Source organism: Bombus impatiens, unplaced genomic scaffold (genome assembly GCF_000188095.3).
Source record: "Bombus impatiens unplaced genomic scaffold, BIMP_2.2 scf_0389, whole genome shotgun sequence".
NCBI lineage: Eukaryota > Metazoa > Arthropoda > Insecta > Hymenoptera > Apidae > Bombus > Bombus impatiens.
This window is the reverse complement of record NT_176808.1, coordinates 1,319,635-1,339,157: the sequence shown is the minus strand read 5'-3', so window position 1 is coordinate 1,339,157 and position 19,523 is coordinate 1,319,635. Positions and strand designations below refer to the sequence as shown.

General features: G+C 39.9%; 3 protein-coding genes across 5 annotated transcripts; 2 read left to right on the top strand and 1 right to left on the bottom strand.

Annotated features, from left to right (window-relative positions):
- Positions 1 to 305: 305 nt before the first annotated feature.
- LOC100746341 (endocuticle structural glycoprotein SgAbd-1) lies at positions 306 to 7,754 on the top strand. Of its 3 annotated transcripts, XM_012386519.3 has the most exons (5): positions 4,143 to 4,475; positions 4,584 to 4,743; positions 5,224 to 5,357; positions 6,672 to 6,949; positions 7,344 to 7,754. In XM_012386519.3, exons 2-5 carry the CDS (start codon positions 4,690 to 4,692, stop codon positions 7,346 to 7,348), a joined length of 471 nt encoding a protein of 156 aa, XP_012241942.1. In that variant the 5' UTR covers positions 4,143 to 4,475; positions 4,584 to 4,689; the 3' UTR covers positions 7,349 to 7,754. The 3 variants fall into 3 exon arrangements, with proteins under 3 accessions (XP_012241945.1, XP_033176942.1, XP_012241942.1); XM_012386522.3 differs by lacking the exons at positions 4,143 to 4,475; positions 4,584 to 4,743 and adding an exon at positions 306 to 438; XM_033321051.1 differs by lacking the exons at positions 4,143 to 4,475; positions 4,584 to 4,743 and adding an exon at positions 4,007 to 4,045.
- Positions 7,755 to 11,163: 3,409 nt separating this feature from the next.
- Positions 11,164 to 12,446, top strand: LOC100745340 (endocuticle structural glycoprotein SgAbd-8-like). Its single transcript, XM_012386336.3, has 2 exons — positions 11,164 to 11,261; positions 11,773 to 12,446. The coding sequence occupies exon 2, from the start codon at positions 11,799 to 11,801 to the stop codon at positions 12,195 to 12,197; it is 399 nt and encodes a 132-aa protein (XP_012241759.1). The 5' UTR covers positions 11,164 to 11,261; positions 11,773 to 11,798; the 3' UTR covers positions 12,198 to 12,446.
- Positions 12,447 to 15,451: 3,005 nt separating this feature from the next.
- LOC100745217 (endocuticle structural glycoprotein SgAbd-8) lies at positions 15,452 to 18,098 on the bottom strand. Its single transcript, XM_012386534.3, has 2 exons — positions 17,960 to 18,098; positions 15,452 to 16,170 (listed from the first exon to the last, which is right to left on the bottom strand). Exons 1-2 carry the CDS (start codon positions 17,972 to 17,974, stop codon positions 15,790 to 15,792), a joined length of 396 nt encoding a protein of 131 aa, XP_012241957.1. The 5' UTR covers positions 17,975 to 18,098; the 3' UTR covers positions 15,452 to 15,789.
- Positions 18,099 to 19,523: the final 1,425 nt, after the last annotated feature.

The window sequence follows — 19,523 nt, the reverse complement described above, 5'->3', positions numbered from 1 at the left end:
GCCGTCACTTGATTTCTGGACCTCGTGTGTTTCTCGAAACGTCCGAAATTCTTGGACGCGCTGCTCTTCCGGAGGATGAGCGAAGAATAAATCCGCCATAAGGATGATATCATCCATAGTCACGAGCGATACAATGGATAATTTCGCTGTACCGAAATTAATAGACGGGCCATGGACCATCGTTGTACGTATCGAGCGTCAAGATAAAAAATTCCAATTCCTCGATTCATCCGAGCACATTTTTCCGAAGATGCACTGGTCAGAAGAAGTGCATTGTGAAGAGGGCAGGGATGACCCCTTTCACTGTACCACGTTGCTACGGTCGTGTATATAAAGAGGCGAAGCATCTGACGAAGAAGCACAAGTACCAACCCATCTGCATCCTAACCGCTTCATCGCCGGTGTCCGTGTGACAGAGAGATTATGTTCACTATCAAGGTAGGTACTCAGTCCGTAATACACGCGCCCGACAGTTGTCCGCGATACACGGTTTTCATACGGCGAGATAAGTCTTCTGACTTGAACGCCACCAACTTGGCCGTGAATTACCATCGGTGTTAGGTAAACGGGTCGAAGCTTTGATTTACGTTGGCTATGGGGAAAAATTGGCTACTCTCGTTGGTAGCGTGTCCCTCGTCACGCATACATTTCCCGTGATCGGTGTGATACTCTAACGATAAGCACAGAGGAAGATCTATGGATATCGAGATATCGCTTAAACGTGGTTACAACTTGATTTCAAGTCACTGTTCGTTGTTACTTGTATCTATGAAATAACTATTACATATCCTTCTTTCATTCCTTTGTAGTTTGACAAGCCTGAAATAATATTCAAGTAGGTGTAGCAATCATTTCTTTCTTTCTTGATTATTTGGAATTTTGGACTTTACTTTCGATAGAATTACACAATTATTCTTATTTTATTCTTGAAATACGTCGGCGATGTACATGCGAATAATCAATGTTGAATTAATAGGATTGATCAATGAACGAGTAATCTGTCATGAAATAGTTGTGCTAGCGATAAACAGGGTTATTTCAGAACAGAAGCAACGAACATTCGAAAACCCTTCGCGTTTATTCCGAATGATATAATATCGTATTTTAAATCGTATAATTTTTTATAATTTTTTTTTTTGTTGTGTCGCCTTCCATTAACGCGATAATGACTCGCCATAACGCGTTGCTATCAAAATTATCTACGTATTGTGAGACAAAACACGAAGGACAAACACAGAACGCGCGTGTAACGAAACGGTTTTCTCAATCGATATATGTTTCTAAAAAATAAAAGGGACAGAAAGCTTGAAACGCGACGGTACTAGTGGGATATGTACCTGTAACATCGAAGTTCCCGCGAAATTCGATATTCGTGTTATAAATGTTAATATTGTATATTTATATGGTAAGAATTGAGTTTGCTGATAACGAAAGCTCTTCCGCGTGTACCGATCTGATTAATATTTATAATTCTTGAAATATTTCGTATTGTATCGTACAATAACCACGGTAATACAATACCAATACACGCAACGTGGATCACATTTCTTACGTGCTCATTGTATTAATATTTGTATTAATTTGTTCTTCATTTCGGTGATTGCAATTCTTCGTGCCGCGCAAATGGAATTGCACGTATACCTAAAATATTTTAATCGATACTGTTCTATTATAGAAATAACGAGACAAACAAATGGTCATTGACAAGCCTTAATATCTATGGTTTTCTGTAGAAAAAAAATACCGAGTCACGATATTTTCACGTTCGAAATATCCGCCGTTATCGAATTTTGAAACTTGAATTCATGTACGAATCTGACTTATTGACAGAAGTCGTATCCTTTCGCTCCGTGTATGTAGCTTTCGAATTAGATAGGTGTTACATCAGGATAACTTTAAAGCCGATTACTTGCTCGTGCGACTTTGATGCTGTCGTTATGTCACTTATATACGGATACGACTTTTCTCTTTTGTTCGTATAGCAGTGTCTTCGTCGCATCGCTGTTGCCTTATTAGCATCGAGCTAAAGATATTTTTACATACATTGTCAAGAATATTCTACGCACAGGTATTCCACTCGAAACATTTTTTCGTAACAGAATCGTCCTTCCTTTTCATTTACTCAACAAATTGTAGAAATTGTACATAATATATGTACGCAACGATAGTTGAAACGAACCTGTTAATCGAATTGAGCTGAAAATATATTTTATTAATAGAACTCGTAGTCAAACATGTACAAATAATACTCTGCGAATGATACGAAAAATATTCATACTCGGCAAGTTAAGCTCGTTATTCTTCTCTTACGCTGCATGCGTATCTTTTTTTTCAAATCAACGATTCGTTCTCGATGCAGGATTTAAAAGGAGGCGTCCGAAGATCTTCATTAGCAATCGCTGTTGCGATTGCATACAATCAAAATTAACGGAATTCGAACGAGGGAACAGAGGACAGGCGTGAAATTAAGAATAGAATTATCATAACAATTACGAACGACGAACGACTAGCACGATTGCGTCACGTTACACTCGTGTCGACACCTTTTTCTTCGAGGTAGGACAATTGCGATGGAATAAAGCATGACACCAACGAACATCCCGAATACTTTCGTGTACGCGTGCACACACGCGTGCGTTCCAATTGTGTCATTTCTCGCGCCACTTTGCCATTTAACTGGGCCAGGTAATACGCTCAACAAACGGGTATCGAACAATGAAAGAAATATTATTCATAGTTTTTATGAAAAAAAAAAACAATCGCCGCTATTCTAACTAAAATCTTTTGTATCTTATGTACGTTTTCCACATTGACGATAAAATTTCTCGCGAGTCTCAATAATGAAAAATCGTTCTTCCGCATTATCGAGGTTACAAATGATTGCTTATTGCAGTCGTGACAAGAAAATAATAGCTAATTTCGAAGGCGACTTAACTAGTTTTAATATGCGCATATATATACACACACACATTTATATATGTATAATGTATAGATAACTGTACGAACGACTACCAAGTAAGTAAAGTATGAAACAAAGTATCAACGAAAAAGCAGAAAAAGTAATGCAAAGTAGTGTTATTTGTAAGTTTTGAATAGCTAAAATTGATTAGAAAGAAACAATAGATTCTCGTTATTCTCGTTGTTTTTAATTGTTTATCGTAAAACACAACTTCCAAAATAAAAAGAAGGGAAAGAAAATGTAAGAGAAAATGTTCGATGAAAAACAAGGAATAAAATTCGACAGAAAGATATATGCATCCGTATCAAAAACATCGATTGCATATAAAAGTAAATACGAAAAAGGTACCACCGTCGAAGATCAAAAATGGTTTTGAATTAGTTTTTCGATTCGAAATCCAATACCAATATCGTTACTGCACAACTACGACGGATGGCGGAGCGATGGCGGAGCGAAATTGACAATCAACGAACGTATCGAAACGCGTCGGTGCACCTCTCAGACAGGGTCCCCTCGGTGATCGTTTGACCTTATGAATGAGAAGAAGAAGCGCCTTCGCGTCTCTCCGGTTCTTTCATAATCCGTGTGATTGCACGTTACGCGGCGCATCATTACCGCCACTGGTAATTCCTCCTTCATTCCGCGCGACACTTGTGAAACTTTCCACGCCTTGTCATTTTCGCGACTGAACCGCGTAACAACGGGGTCCGGTGCAATTAACATTTCAAGTAGCGATTCGTTCGTATCGAGATCTTTCTATCGCGCGCCTTGATAAGGGATCGCGAGCGAAAAACGGCCGATATCGATCGAGAGAAAGAGAGGAAAATCAAGACAGGCTACGTCCGCTTGTACACTCCGGCATACCTCTTCGATTTCCTTCCTTGTCCTCTCCCCCTTGGTGACTGGCTTCGCTTGGCCTTCCGCGCGTTCCATTGTCTACGCGGTGAACACGACACGTAGGAAGCGATCGCTTGTTTCAGCTCGGTCATACGGTCAAGGAGAATCGAAATATCGATTACATTGTTACGAGAATGAAATCTCGTCTTGGATAGCGTTTCATTGATGTGGCGCTGTTGCTCGGGATTGGTAATTAGAAACGCGTTATGGACTGGAATAAGAGCCACGAGTCCGTAATTCGATCTTTGATCGTGCTAGACGACTAGCATCTTGTCATTTGTCGGCGTCATTCACGAGTGGAAGTTTAAACAGTCGCAGACGGACGTCGGCAAAAATTTCTGTATTTCGCGAAACAATTTTGTGAAAGTTCGTCGGATCGTACGTTTAACGGTGAATAGAAGTGAAAATGTTTCATCGTGTTCGAAAACCGGTATAGAGTGCGATCTATGAAGATGGCCGTGCATACTTGTAGAAGACAAGAGTCAACGATGAAAAGCGATCCGATCGGGTTGACATTTAATTCGCGAATTTTTCCTCGAGCAGATTCACGGTTGATGGAATTCTTGAATGAAATTACACGTTCCACGGTCGTGCGGAGAAAAACGGGCACATTACACGGGTACCGCTTTCGTCCTGCCATTACGTTGTATTTCATAATGTCATTTGCAACTGATGTAACCGCGTCGTGCAGTCTCTAGACATTATCGTCTTCGCTTGCCCTTTGCAGCCGCACCACACAGTGCCACGCCATCGTCGCCAAGCGCTACTTTCACGAATTCTATGAATATTTGAACGAAAGGTTTTACAAATGGTGTTAGCGATCGGCATTTCTCATGGTCTACGGATTTCCCAGGCGCTACCCCACTTTGCCAGTCACGAGAGACAATGCAAGTTAAAAACTCGTATTCCAATTAAACTTAATTGGTGCGAATCCCATTTCGACGCCAATTCAAGAACGACGCTCACTCGATCGCGCTTATTTACGATGGCTTTGTTGTAATGTACACCGTGTAACGTGTAACGCGAGTGCTCGTAATACGATTATTCATCGAATTAAGACAATCGCAGGTTGGGTATGCGAGATTTCGCACGATTTGTATATTCCGTTCGTAGCATGGTTAGTGTAACCGCGATCACTTTGCTTCGCAATTATTTTTTCACAAAACAGCCTTTATTTTTTCACAAAACAGCCTTTATTCTTGCCTCTTTTTACAAAATTCATATTTTGAGTAGATGCGACGCTTCCTTTTCTATCGATACAGCGATTAACTACATATTCCTTCTTTGTCCGATTATTTGATATGTATATATATATACAAGTTCTTCGAAATTGAAAAATATATTAACGAGAAACATGATTGTTTCAGGCGTTAGTGGCGGTCGTACTTTGTACGACGGCGGTATTAGCTCTTCCTCAACGACCTAGCGGAGGCGCTGACAAAGATGCGATAATTACATCTCAGCAGCTCGAAGTCAACTTTGACGGCACTTACGTCAATAAGTAAGTTCATGGGAGAACATCATCGAAAGAAATAGTTTGTTGCAACTGATTTCTTACAAAAAGGTTTACAACTAACGGCAAACTTACCTCGTCGTTTTATTTCTTAATGTAGGACACTAGTTTTACAGAAGAAAAGTAGGTCAGGGCAACGCAGGAAATATAGAAAGGTGTAGCATCTGTATAAGAGAAATTATATAGTAGGTTTTTAATTTAAATGAGACGATATTTTTTGCTTTCTACAAACAAATACGCAACATGTAAATATAATAAATGAAATTTTCTTAGGTAGATTTCTTTTTAGAAATTTAAGTTTCAACTTTATTAACATATTTTGTATAAGACAAATGTCATGTGCCGTTTCTTAAAACTTAAAGGATTTCATACGAAGTTAGCTTCTATTTTTTCGAGAGAATTTCATACCAGACCAGTTGCATGGATTACAAACGATCAACTTGCGGAAAGCGTAAAGAAAATCGAGTTCAAAGTTGAATTGTCTGCCGGACGCTTTGCCATGTAACGAGTCAAGACAAGATCTTTGATCATTGCTAGAACGCGAACGTGTAACGAACAAAGTAATCACAGACGTCGAAGACAATAGACGGAGGATAACAGGTATTTGAGTCCAATGGCACTGGTTTATTCACACGATTCGCATTGTCGCCAACTGCAATCTCTATTTTGCATAAATACGTAGTTATCCATAGGTAGGAGTGACTGGCTACCGAGCTGAATGTTTTTCTTTCAATTAGAATACTGTGTCTCTTTCTTTTTTTTAACGCCGTTGGATTCTCGATATGATAATTATTATCGATTACTCTCATGCATCTTTATACTCAAGATCGATGAATTCGATAAAAATAACCTCAGCTTCTCTTTATCGAATTCGTTCAATTTGTCAAATTCGTTCGTTCAAAATTCGATTAAGATATTTTGCTGAATAAATTTTTTATTTCAACGATTTTCTACTCAACATTTATATATGTTATTCGTTAGTCGGATATTTAAATAACATTATATTTACACAAGCGTTTGATAAAATAATTAAAGCGTCATTCTTTAAAATGTCGTAAATGAATACCGCCCAAGTTATGAAAGTTTAAAGTGTCTCTTTGGAAGAGTGTTTTAGCGTTACGTCAGCGTTGTATTTAGCTTCGCTCGACGTCTCGACGCGGCATCAGTACAGCATCGGTATCGTGTTAATGAAGCTAAATGTAGTACCGATGAAACATTAATCTGCTGTTCCGAAAGGACGTAGCCTTCGCTGCAGACATTAAGCAGCGTGAAGCGTTAATCAAACTACAAATTATTGTTCAGCTTCGAGACAAGCAACGGAATCAGTCACCAAGAATCAGGACAACCTAAACAAGTAGACAACGAGACACCAGTTGTTTCGCAAGGCTCTGATTCTTACACGGCGCCGGATGGTCAGCAAGTCAGTATCACGTACGTGGCGGACGAGAATGGCTTCCAAGTGCAAGGATCTCACATCCCCACGGCACCACCGATACCGCCAGAGATTCAAAGGGCGCTCGAGTGGAACGCGGCTCACCCAGAAGAAGACGACGGTGGTCAACCACGACCACCTGGCCGAGGTACGTCTTCTTTTCCTACCCTAATGATTAACGACGATTTTACGTTCTCCGGTTAAATTGTTCGTTTTCGCGCGCAACGAGTCTGTACGATCGATTTTCACATTTTACATTCGCTTCGAATTCGTACGTTGCGTAGTTCATTTATTTCTTTGAATGTCAATTTTACAGCAAAAAGCATTTCTTATCCTTTGGCATGCTTTTACATTTTCTACTTTACTAGCATATGATTGTATTATATATCATGGTCGAACTTCGTAATCGAATGAAATAAATCGTAACGATACGTGGACTAAAATGAAATTTCTCGGTGATGGTATACACAGTGACGTATGGCTATAACAGTCAAAATATATGTTTTCCAACGATCGAGTCTAACAGGTTTCTCGTCCCGTAGGTTAATCAGCCCAACTATACCTCAAACGTGACCTGATTTCGAGCCAGCTTGCCATGGACAGAACCGACCCTGAGCCTTCGATGCGACCATAAAAATAAATATAGTGTGGTATATTAATCTAGGATTATACATAACAGAAAAAAATAAGGCGCGAGCCAGCCGGTATATAATAACTGTATACTTCGAGATTCTTTATCTTACCTGTATAGATGAAAGTAATGCGCACTGTTCAGCAGTTTACGACAGGATCGTGCCGATGCGCGCACGCTGCTTTCACAAACGTAAAACGCGAAAAAACGACGACGCCACCGCAGCTGCGAAGACGCGTATCGAGCGTCGATAGTACATAATAATATACGTATACTTTAACTTGTGATTTTTGTATATAAATAAAAACGTTTTGCCGAAGAATCTTCTGTCTGTCTGTCTGACTGTCACACTTTCCCTTTCTCCTTCTCTTGAAGCGTGTTATGGCCCTCGTTTATACGTATTAAACGGCCTGCATCGTCACATCGTGCGGTGATAATTAATCCAGATTATCACAAAAATTAATCGGTCTGAATTATTGTATCTTGACAACTTCTACAGGTAGTTTTTATACAATTTTATTGCGTGTTTTCAAACCGTATAGTAAACGGAAATAAAACGTGTAAAATAATTAAATCGCTGTAAAATATGAGAAATAAAAAGGAAAAGAAGACAACAAAGCCTAGTTATGCGTAATTTTACACTATCGTTATATCTAATTGAAGAAACACGTACATCGAATAAATTTTTATATAATACTTTGCTGTGACTTGGCTCCGAAAGCGATAACATACTATAAATTATAAATCTCTCGTGGTGATATTATTCTATATTTTATAGTCACATACCTTTTCTCGTTATGTACTTGAAAATTGAAAAAAATACGAAAATTATTTCTAATTTTCTTCTCATATTTAAAGTTAATTGTTACGTAAGATTTAATAGTTCCCAATCATCGCCCCAAATTTTACAGTAGCACGCTCGTTTTACATCATTTCAGAGCCGCGAGTTACGAAAGTCAGGCGTAATTTTGCTTCTTGCCCAGGAGTAAAACACGGGAATTATCACGGGAAGAAAATGTTATCGTTCGAAGGGTATCGATTACAAGACAGCGGGCATGTCGAAACTCTGCGGCAAACGCGATGGAAGCTTCGACGAAGATCCGAAGCAGTAACTTTGTGAAAGGTACCGAAAGACATTGTCGATGCCATTAATGGTACAAGCTATTAATTAATTACAGTAACAACTTTGAACGCGTGTCAATGCTTATATCAATTAGTTATTGTTAGGAACCTAAATGAAATTATATAACAGCGTATACCTGGTAGAACCGAAATAGCGAGTTTGTAAAATCTTCCGTTAACTTTGGGAGAGAGCAACGATCGCATAAATACGAGTTATTAGTGCCGGAGACATGTTGTCCTCCAAACTCGATTTAAAATTATAAATCATAAGTCTTCTTCGTAGAATTAATCATCTTATCCTTCAAATATTTCTAGCTTGTTACGTTCGAAGCAACACATCCTCACTTTTGCTAATATCTTTTAATGGAATTCCTAATTCTAGCTCATCGAGAATTCTTTTCTCCCTAGGTCCTCGTGTAATTTAGGTTTGTCAGAAGTTTCGAAAGACCGCTTGAAACCGTTCGAAGCACGCAAACTGATAGTTAGAATGAGAAAGGTCGTGAAACAATTACAAAATTTCTAATAACCATGGTTGAACCGTGACTCATTCGACATTGACCCATCGTTGCCTCACAGACTTGGAAAAAAAGAAAAAAAGAAACACGTATTTCTTAAATCTTCTTCTTTCCTTCTACAAGTTACGCGGTCTCTAAAGTGCTTCGAATATTTAAATAAAGAGATGACTAATTGCACTTGTCGCAAATGAAAAGTCCCGGGTAGTGCTGTCGGACAGTATAATACCTTGTACGAAATATTCAAAAGCCACTGTTTCCGCTCATTAGAATTATGCTTCCTCTGACAGATCATTTTTTAAAAGAACCAGTCCACGGTGTGCGAAACATCACTGTAAATCACGAGATTAATTATTTTCAAGTATGTATCATTGTTTGTTGAGACACGCTTCTTAAACTTTCGTTGTTGCTAAAATCTCATTCTTTTTTCTCACAAGTATACCTTTACCAAATATGCCTTTCTTTTATAAAAAATGTTTCTACATCCAGGTCGTTCCGAACCATTACGTAGGCGTACCGTTGCTAAAAAATTAACGGTCGACGAAGTCAGATATATATATCGTTATGACGTAATACTCCTCTTTTGAATCTGCAGGTAGCTGACAGCGAGTATTTGTCAAAACGTAACAGCATTATCGATACGATTGATAACGTCAATAACAATACGTCAATAACGAGGAAAGTGTCATATAGCACACTGCACTTTATTTTACTATAGGGCAAACCTGTATTTATTAGATACTTTTATAACGAGCAAGAAACAAAGAAAAAGAAAAAAGAAAATAGAACTAACAAATTGCGTTTTAGTACTTGAAATAAGAATAGAACGAAAGCTCTATTTTCCCCGATTTTGCAGCTCTGCAATGGGTAAAACCGTATACACTGTACGGTATTGGCGATTAAAGTAAATTAACAACGATAAAATCGAAAATAGTTAAGTTCTTCTGTTCTGTTCTACAGTTTTCGAGCGCCCCTCTATTACACCCTATACGTACACTGTACTCAACTTTGTTGCAAGTGCCCCGCAACATATTCTTCCTGATAAGCACATATACCATCTAACTTGATTCTTTTCTTCGACAACTTTTGTTTCTTAGCTGTTGCTGGTTCTTATAAATTCGAAATAAATGTCCTTCTCTCCCTTCTTGATGTAGCGAGTAATTGATTTTTGTATTCAGACTCCGAATCTTCTCCGAGACACACGAAGATAACTTTCTGTTTATAATGTTACAAGAAAAACGTAAACATAAAAGTATCACGTTGTCTTTCCTTGTCGTTCGTACGACAAGTTTTGCAAGATGAAAATTAAAATATCTTTTAAACTGATCATTTTTCGACCCAAATCGAAGTACCTTGATACTTTTTTGCAGGGAATTAAAAAACGTTACATTGGCATTGAAGCCTCTTTAAAGACGAATATAAAGAGAAATCAAGATATCCTGTTAAGTTTGGCCCATGAAGTCAAACAACTTTCATTTGAAACACTTTTTGTTACTTCTCGTACTTCGATACTCTTAGCGTGTACATTTAAAACCGACATACGTATATGTATCGTACGATCGGAAAGCGAGGATTTTTTGTTTTTTCAAGCTAGTCCAACGCATAAATTTTTGCTTTTGTATTGTATAAAAACAAGCGAAATAAAAGGAAATATGGAAACGTGAAAACAGGAATCTGTTTTGTTCGTATATTGCGTAAGAAAATATGAAACTGGTCGTTCATAAAAGTAATAGGGGATACATAAACAACAAATAAACTACATAAAAGTGACTTCTCACGCTCTTTAAAGAGAAGAGACGCGAACTCGTTGACACGGTGCTTATGCGCGTTGTCCAATCTCCTCGAAGGAAGCTCCAGAAGTAAACACAAGTTCCAAGCAATTTGTATATTTATAGCAAGTGTGTATCCACGGTAACGGTTACTATAATTGACGATCTAGGCGTGGATTGATTGCAGGTTGCCCGTGCCATAACCCAGCCGGGAAGGTTTTCTTTATTACGCGATACCGGTCATACGAAGGCTGAACCGGTATCACCGAGTGACATTTGACGGAAAATGTCGGTGATAGCGGAGAGTATTTCAAACTATAAAAGGTGCAAGCGATAGATGTGCACTCGCCAGTAGGGTTTTGCACGCGCTATCTGGAAATTCAGAAACCGAGGTTGGACGATCGCGTGGACACCGTCAATAACCAAGTATGATCGATAGATAGACTTTCGATCGTTATCTTAGCGCGCACACGTTCCATCGATTACCGATTAACAGGCGTATCGTTGCGACTACTTACGCCACATTTCAACGCTTAACTTAATCATCACGTTCGTAAAACGACTTAATTGAATTAACCGGCCTAAACGGATAACTACTTCGTTACTTAGATTTATGATCGGACACTTGTCACGGTTTTAACGAGATACGCGATAATTAACCGGTACGAAAGTATAATACGTAATACAGATAGAATTACGCGTATCTACACGTCGGGGATACAGTGCATATGAAAAAGATCAACATATAGCTGTTCATACATACATCATCGTTTATTTTCTAATTTTAGTGAATTTTAGTACGGTTTTTATTAATTTCTTAATTAATTTTAATTAAAATTCCAATAAATGGAATTCGGACGAACAAAGTTCTGCTGTTGAGTCAAGTTAGAATAATATACCTTAACACGTCACGATTACACGTAATGACTTTTTTCAGACATTTTTCCACCCGTTACTTGCATCATGCACTTCCGGACAATTTGCCTGCTGAGTGTGGTAGTTATGGCGTTAGCCGCGGACAAACCGATCGCCATCGTCAGTCAAAGTCAAGATATCAGTCCGGATGGAAGTTTTTACTCGAAATGGGAAACCGCTAATGGCATTGCCGTCGAGGAAGAGGGTGTTTTGAAGAATCGTGGTCAAAAGGATGCGGAAGCCGAAGAAGTTCGCGGCTCGGCCTCGTGGACCGCGCCGGATGGTACGAAAATCAATCTCGGCTGGTTAGCTAACGAAAACGGTGCCACATTTCAAGGGCCGCATCTGCCAACGCCACCACCCACGCAACCAATACCCGTTCTCATCCAGCGTGCCCTCGACTGGATAGCCGCACATCCCTCCAAAGACGCGAAAAACGGATTGTAGTTTTCCGTTATGTTTCGTTCTCAAAAGGACAGTATCGCGCGAAGAAGTCGACCGCGTGCTTTTTTCTCCGAATGATTTAAAGAATTTGACTTTATGTACGTACGTCTCTCTGGAAATTTGAATTCTCTTGCCTGGAATTCACCGAATTACGCTATCCGTGTGTAAATTGTTCGAAGAGTATGCGACGAAGAGAAGCATTTTGTAAGAACTAAGATGTAAAACCTTTAGATTAAACGTATTGTAGATCGATGAACCGACGTTATTAATTGATCGCCATAATATATTCGTACCTCGCTATCGATTAATTAAAAGATTGCTTTGTAAATAACCTAAGTAATATAGTACTTTTACAGTCGATTTATATTACAATAAAGTCGTTTGTGCTCGTGCGACGAGTATTCAACGGCAATGAAGAAATAAATCGTGTTCGTGTAAAATTAAGTGGAAAATGGACTAAAAATATAAAAGATAATCAAACAAGATGATCTATCGTTGTTACTTAATTCCATTTAAATGAAACGCTTTGACAAAAATATGGGAGTAAAATCCCATATTAACAACATTCCGAATTATAATGCTAGCTCGGTGTACGATAAATGACGAACTGAAAAGAAAAAGGTGAACGTCGGTCCTGCGAATTGTCGCGGCACTGGAATCTCGGCGAAACAACACGCGGATTTCGTAGGCGATCTATTTGCAAGCAAAATAGCTCGCGACAGGTGCAACGCGATAACACGGAAGTCGAGGTCGAAGGTTGCCGTTGCGGCGAAGGAGACAGAGAAATATGGCATAAGTGTCAGAGTACGAAAGTTGCTCGTTGCAGCACCTGCATCGCTGCTGTCAACGATGTTGTCCTCGTTCGTTTGGATTACACACGCCTTGGTAGACGCAGAAAACCGTTTAACCGTGTAAATAGCACGCGCCCATCGTTACGCCTATTTACGGATTATTTCGTTGAATTGTTTGCGCTAGCATGGCGACAATGAAAATAATATAGACCCATGCGCGTTGTAATACGAAAATGTCATTCGGTCGAAGTGTAATAAGTGGTGTCCATTTCTTCTTACGTCTTATGTACTGTGGTTACAGCGACAGAAGTACAGTAGGTACACTAGCGTTCATAAGTATTTGAACATTTGATTCGTTTCGATCAAAAGGTTGATATTGTTGTCATGTTTTCAGCGTTATAAGAAAACGCCTCTCCATCGTTAATATTTTATCACTTGCCATAATTCCTAATTAAAATTAATCGACGACTAAATAAGTAGCAATAAATTGAAACTTGATACAAAGAAGGCAAGGGTGAAAAGAAGATAATTCATGTCTGAAGAGATACTTATGAGGAGAAGGAGAATAAATGCTATCTTTATCAAATTTTGTCTCGAAACGAAAAATATAGAAATAATTTATGTATCCATCGACAAGTAATAAAATATCATCCAATGCTATCGAACTGCATTATGCTATAGATGGCAAAATGTCCTGTTGCATTTATTAGAAAATCTTGATTTCCTAACGATGCAACCGGTAGATTCGGTGAAAAGTTTCTTAGTATACCCGACACTAAAGTTTAATAGACTTTGAATATATAAAGTTTATTAGCTCGAACTTAGCGATATTCTAAGATATCGTAAATGAAGCTGATTATTCGATATCATGAAGGAAGGTATGAAAATATATTCGGTAATTCATCTTTGTTTAAGACGTGATTTATGACTCTTGACACGTACTCTAATGATGCCCTCGGAAAGCTATCGTATATACTAAAGATAAAAGTTTCACCGATGGTTTTGCATAGATGACAGAAGTTGGAACGGCCAAGCATTATGTAATTCCATTGTAAACGTGGAACATATCTCAGGTATACTAAAATAGAAGTGTATAACGCTGTCGTTCGTGAAAGTTCAACGAAAGTTTCAGACACAATCAATAATCCTTCGTCGCGTCATCGAAGAGACGTTGACACACGAGACTGATATAAGACGATTCGTTGAGAAAGTTTGGCGTTACGTCTGGCTAATTGACTAACACGTGTTTAGATCAAGTCAGCAATTAGTAATAATTAAGATCGTTCCATGACATTTCACGTCTATCAAACTTGACGAAATTTAAGAAAATAGAGAACGAAATACGCTAATGTTATTTTATTGTTCTTCCTATTTTTCAACATTTTATATTTATAATATCGTACCGTTGATTTAAATGAAACGATGCGAACGCGTTAAGAGAACAAATACCGATACAAGCATATAGAATAGTATTCTGTTCATAAAAATGTTGATTCTTATCAATTCTACTACTACTATGTTGGTTGAACTTTGCGTGGAATATAATTCTTAAGTTACGACAATTTGCTGTTTCATTTGCAAGGGAATGCAACAAAAGGCAAACGAGACCGCGTTATCCACAAGACCGTCGTCTTCGAATAAATTACCGGAGGACGTCCTTTATGTCCGCGGTATCGCGATTGATTAACGATGTCGAGGCAATTCTACAGCGAGCACGTGCTTAAAACGTTGTACTACGTCGCGTCGTGCTGAAACTTTCTATCGTAAATCAGCGCGTACCTTAGAGAGCACGGATCAAACAAGAACGAATCAAATTCCTCGAAGAAACTACGCTCCTCTTTCAGATTGCGCTCGGAATTTGTATTTTGTATTTACGATTGCAGTGCCGCGGGATTATTTCGTCGAAACGAGCCGGCGCTGATATGAATAATTGGAGCGGAATCGTAAATGATGACAAGGAAGTGTCAACAGAGAAGAGAATTTCGCGTGCATTTACAACGTGACTCTGTAGTTGCAGGCTGCACCCGTAGCTGACCCGTTCTGTCCTAGCCTTTCCTAAAGCGACTGTAAACTAGCCTTAATTCAATCTGCGTTTACATTCGATCCAGCTAACAGTTCCGGCCAAAGTGGACAAATTCGGGGCCAAAGAATAAATACTGTTTTGATACAAAGTTACGATTGAAGTTAACGTTGACAGTTCGACAAGTTTGTTTTGCCAAGCGGAGAAGCAAATTGTCGTCAAATTTTCAAGCTGCGTCCGGTAAGCGAGACGTCTCGGCAATCAGAGAAACGTTTCGTACAACTTGACGCAATAACGTAGGTAACGTTAGTCGTTTCTATTTTGTAATAATCTTGGTTAACGTAAAAATCAGTCTCGATATCACTGTATCATTTTCGTATACCTTCTACGTAAATGTACGGGAATAAAAATACGTAAATACGACAGGCAAAGAGATAAGACGAGGGTGTGTGTTGAATTGCAACATTTATTTCGTATGCATCGTAATGTGTACGTACCTGGCAACGATTGTGTACATGTTCGCTGCCCGTGGTACATACTCGCGTCTGCATGTGTTACAATACACGATACATATATAATACGATATAATATATCGATATACAATACACATATACGTCCGTAAAAGTATACAATAAATATTTACAACAGATTGAACCAGAGTAGTACGCGTTTCGTTAGAGCTTGGACTGCAAGAGGTGACGACGGGGCGATTCATCGTAATTCACGTTGGAAGAAAATTGAACGTAGCTCGTTTTGAGATCACTGACGGTACACGTCTCATCCTTTATACCTGATTCTGGTCCTCCTTGCTTGGGTGCGCCGCTATCCATTCGAGCGCCTTTTGAATGAGCGGCGGTATTTCTGGTGTAGTGGGTAGGTGAGCGCCCTGTGGTTGGAAACCTTCCTCGTTCGCAACATACGTCAACGAGATTTGTTGACCGTCGTCGCTCGGATAACTGAAGCTACCCTGAGCGTTCATCGCCTCGTTCTCTTGGCCAGCGTTCTCCAGATGACCCTCCTCTTGCGCTTTGATCCCATTGCCGGACTCGTAGCTCCATTTGTACGAGCCGTCCGGATTTGGACCCTCTTGACTTTGGCTGACAATTGGTATCACGTCCTCCGCTGGGGCAGCTGCCACGCAGCTTGCCAGTGCGATCACGACTACCTGAACATCCGAAAAACAGAAATAAGTCGCGACTTTGCCTTTATCGTTCTCGACGTCGCCTAACATCGAGTCGTCAGATCGCGCCGTATTATTCTTCGATTCTCTTCTTTTATCTTCTATTTCGAACAGTACGATAAATCGCACGTTCCGACGTTATCGCGTTGGAGCACTACTCGGAACAAGGAAACCGACTTTTGTTATTTCCAAATCGAATCTATACGGTTTCAGTAGAGCGAATGCAATATCTGATTCGTCCAACACGCTATCAACTTGCGTACGTTTACGTTGCCCCAATTTGAACAAAATTACGAAACAACGTTCGAACGTCCCGCGCGAATCACTCTCTAACTCGCAAATGACGCGTCTAGCTTTAGCACCTGCATCGAACCGGCAGACACGCATTTAATTGAAGCGAGTTCAAAGTTTGCTCGAGTCCTTAACGCAATGATGGTCGTTATAGCTGAGCGGTAAAACAAACGCGACACGCAATTTCGCGTAAAGACGTCAGGACAAATGGATCGGGGTGGAATGCTGTCGTGAACGCGCGCGCCTATGTATACATACACTCGCTCAGTGTTTACGTTATTGCGTTTAAACACCTATAAATTACGTCGCGAAAGATCGATTTTCACGTAATTACGAGCCGGTGAAGCGCGATTTAAACGGTAGAACGGATCACGTATCGATTCGAGAAATCGATTGCGAGATTACCCGTCGTTTGATCCGGCCGTGTGCACTACGAGTGGCTCGTATTGTCGAAAACAGCGGGAAGCTTGCCGCAGTAGTGATACCGTTTCGAGCCAGCCACTACTTGAATGGTAGTATGACGGTTATTAAGTCAGACGTAGTCGCCGGCGTTTCGTAACTGTTCGAACGTTTATCGCGTTAATAACATTTTCTGCTATCGATACCTTTCCGCGTAAACATCGAAGCTGCTAACTGTTTGCATAATTAGAGAAATATACAGGGTGTTTGGTAACTGGTGGTACAAGCGGAAAGGGGGTGATTCTACGCGAAAAAAGAGGTCGAAAATATAGAATAAAAATTTTCCGTTTGAGGCTTTGTTTTCGAGAAAATCGACTTTGAATTTTCGCTCGGTACGCGTGCACTTTATCGCGTCTCGTTATAACGGATCTCACTGTAGATCGTTGTCTCGATGGAAAGATTAAAAAAAAAAATTTTTATTCTACATTTTCGACTTCTTTTTCGCGTAGAATCACCTCCTTTCCGCTTTTACCACCAGTTACCAACCACCCTGTATAAGCAAAGATTAATCGAAACTGCTTTCGAGTTGATAACGAACATATAACGAAACAAGTAGAATATTACCTATAACAAGAATACTAAAGGATTAATCGCGTGCCAAGAACGTACGAAGTTACGAAACTTCGATCGACTATCTAACGAGATAATTTAGAGATCTTGAAGCCCGAGACGGATGTACACCAAGCGCACACGATCCTTGTTAAAACTGCAGGCCTCTCTACATTCCACCCTACTCACCTCTCGACCATTCGTCTCGTTAGACTTGCGTAGGAAATCGCAATACGTCCCCGAATCGAGCGAATCAAACGGCACAGGCAACGCGTATCACAATATCCCGGAATGTATCACGCACAGAAACGAAAAAATCGTGGTCTCGACGGATCACTCGACGAATCTCTGTGGATCAGAGAGCTCACTCTGACGACGTTCCGATTGGTCCGGATTTTCGTTTCCGCGAGTTTCACCCTAGGTTTCCTCGTCCCGAGATCTTTCCGCTGGCGATTTTTCTCTTAATTACGCTTACCAGTGACGTATACATGCTGCAGCAGTAATCGCTGATGGGCAAGTGTTTATCAAGCCCCGCAGCGCTCGTCGTATATATACCCCTGGAGGCATCACCAATACGATCGTTTGGCCAAGTAACGATAGCCACCGTGCACCTAGGAGGACGCACATGGGACACGACGACACGGCGACAGACAGAGAGGCACGATCGAGACGAACAGAGAGGGAACGATAGTGACACAGAGGTAGAGGTACCTTAAGAGGGGTTACACGGATCCTCGTTTAACGCGCGCGCGATACGCGTTCGTGTGTATCTATGCGAGGAAACGTACAGGGACAGCAACACATTGTACATCACCTGGAGAGAGATTACCTTGCCGGGGATCAGCATGTCACATTACGCTAAATGTCATCGGGTCCCCGTTAAAGGATGCTTGCTCAATTGTCATAATTTCTTTAACGACGCGCCACCATGCCATCGAGGCCCTTTAGGTCGACGTTTATCAGACGAGTTCGAGGGTTGACTTGCCATCTATCGATTCGCGTCAAACCGATTCGGACAGGGTCACGAGTTGGTAACCGAGACGCGTAATAGAAGACGAGAGCTGTAATAGGAGTACGTTGGATAATGATTTGTATCGGCTTTGTCTTATATCGAGATAATTTGCCATAGTCGAGCCGGAAATCGTGCAGCTTAAGATTCGATCGTACAATTTGATGCTGTACGACTAACGAGTAACAACGATAACTGTCCGAAGATACTGATGTGTATAGTTTAGTTTCTAAAGTAAGGCTGACGCATGACGCATCTCATACTCATATATAATCTGTGAAAAATTTACTTTACCATTTATACTGACATTGAAAAAGGAGGGAGTTTATCTTTTTCAACGAGGAAAATATTTTCGATTTATCCTGAAAATCGAAACTATGCAAATTTATCGTATAACGATTATCGACACAATCAATACCGACTTTATTACTTATAACTTATTATTACCGACAAACTGATGAGACGATTCGCACTCTGACGATCGTGTAAATTTGTCTTATTCGTATTTTTGATTTAATTATAAAGTCGGGACTACGTTACCGATACCATCGAAGGAGTCTGAATATCACGAATAAATCTTACTCATCTGAATATTATATAATATTATACCACAAACTGTTCAGCGGTGGTCTTTCGTTGGTTGCGCTTAATTATACGCAATAATACGTAAGATATCTGGTCGATGTTCCAACTATTTACATCGTCGTTAATTTCCTCCTTAGGAATAAAACTCCTAAATCGAACACGTAATGCGTAGATAGAATTTTGCGTCAATGACGATAATTACGCGACACGTAATAAGCATATATCGTTGTGCTATTTTATTTAAATAGCGTTTAACGCGCAATTACATTCTATAATTCTTATGTCTCGCGTTTACGTCGTATTTAGTTTCTTCGGCATTATTCCATGCATTTCACTTTCGTTCCTTCTGGACAAAGTGAAGGCACTTTGCAACACTTTCTGTGTATCTTTCTATTCTATTTGAAACATACCAGCCGCGTCACCATTACCTTGAATTAAGTATGGG

Coding starts and splice junctions, on each gene's coding strand:
- LOC100746341 (XM_012386519.3), top strand. CDS start 4,690: ATGGTCTACGGATTTCCCAGGCGCTACCCCACTTTGCCAGTCACGAGA. Junction 4,744..5,223: donor TGCCAGTCACGAGAGACAAT/GCAAGTTAAAAA, acceptor TGATTGTTTCAG/GCGTTAGTGGCGGTCGTACT. Junction 5,358..6,671: donor GACGGCACTTACGTCAATAA/GTAAGTTCATGG, acceptor ATTATTGTTCAG/CTTCGAGACAAGCAACGGAA.
- LOC100745340 (XM_012386336.3), top strand. CDS start 11,799: ATGCACTTCCGGACAATTTGCCTGCTGAGTGTGGTAGTTATGGCGTTA.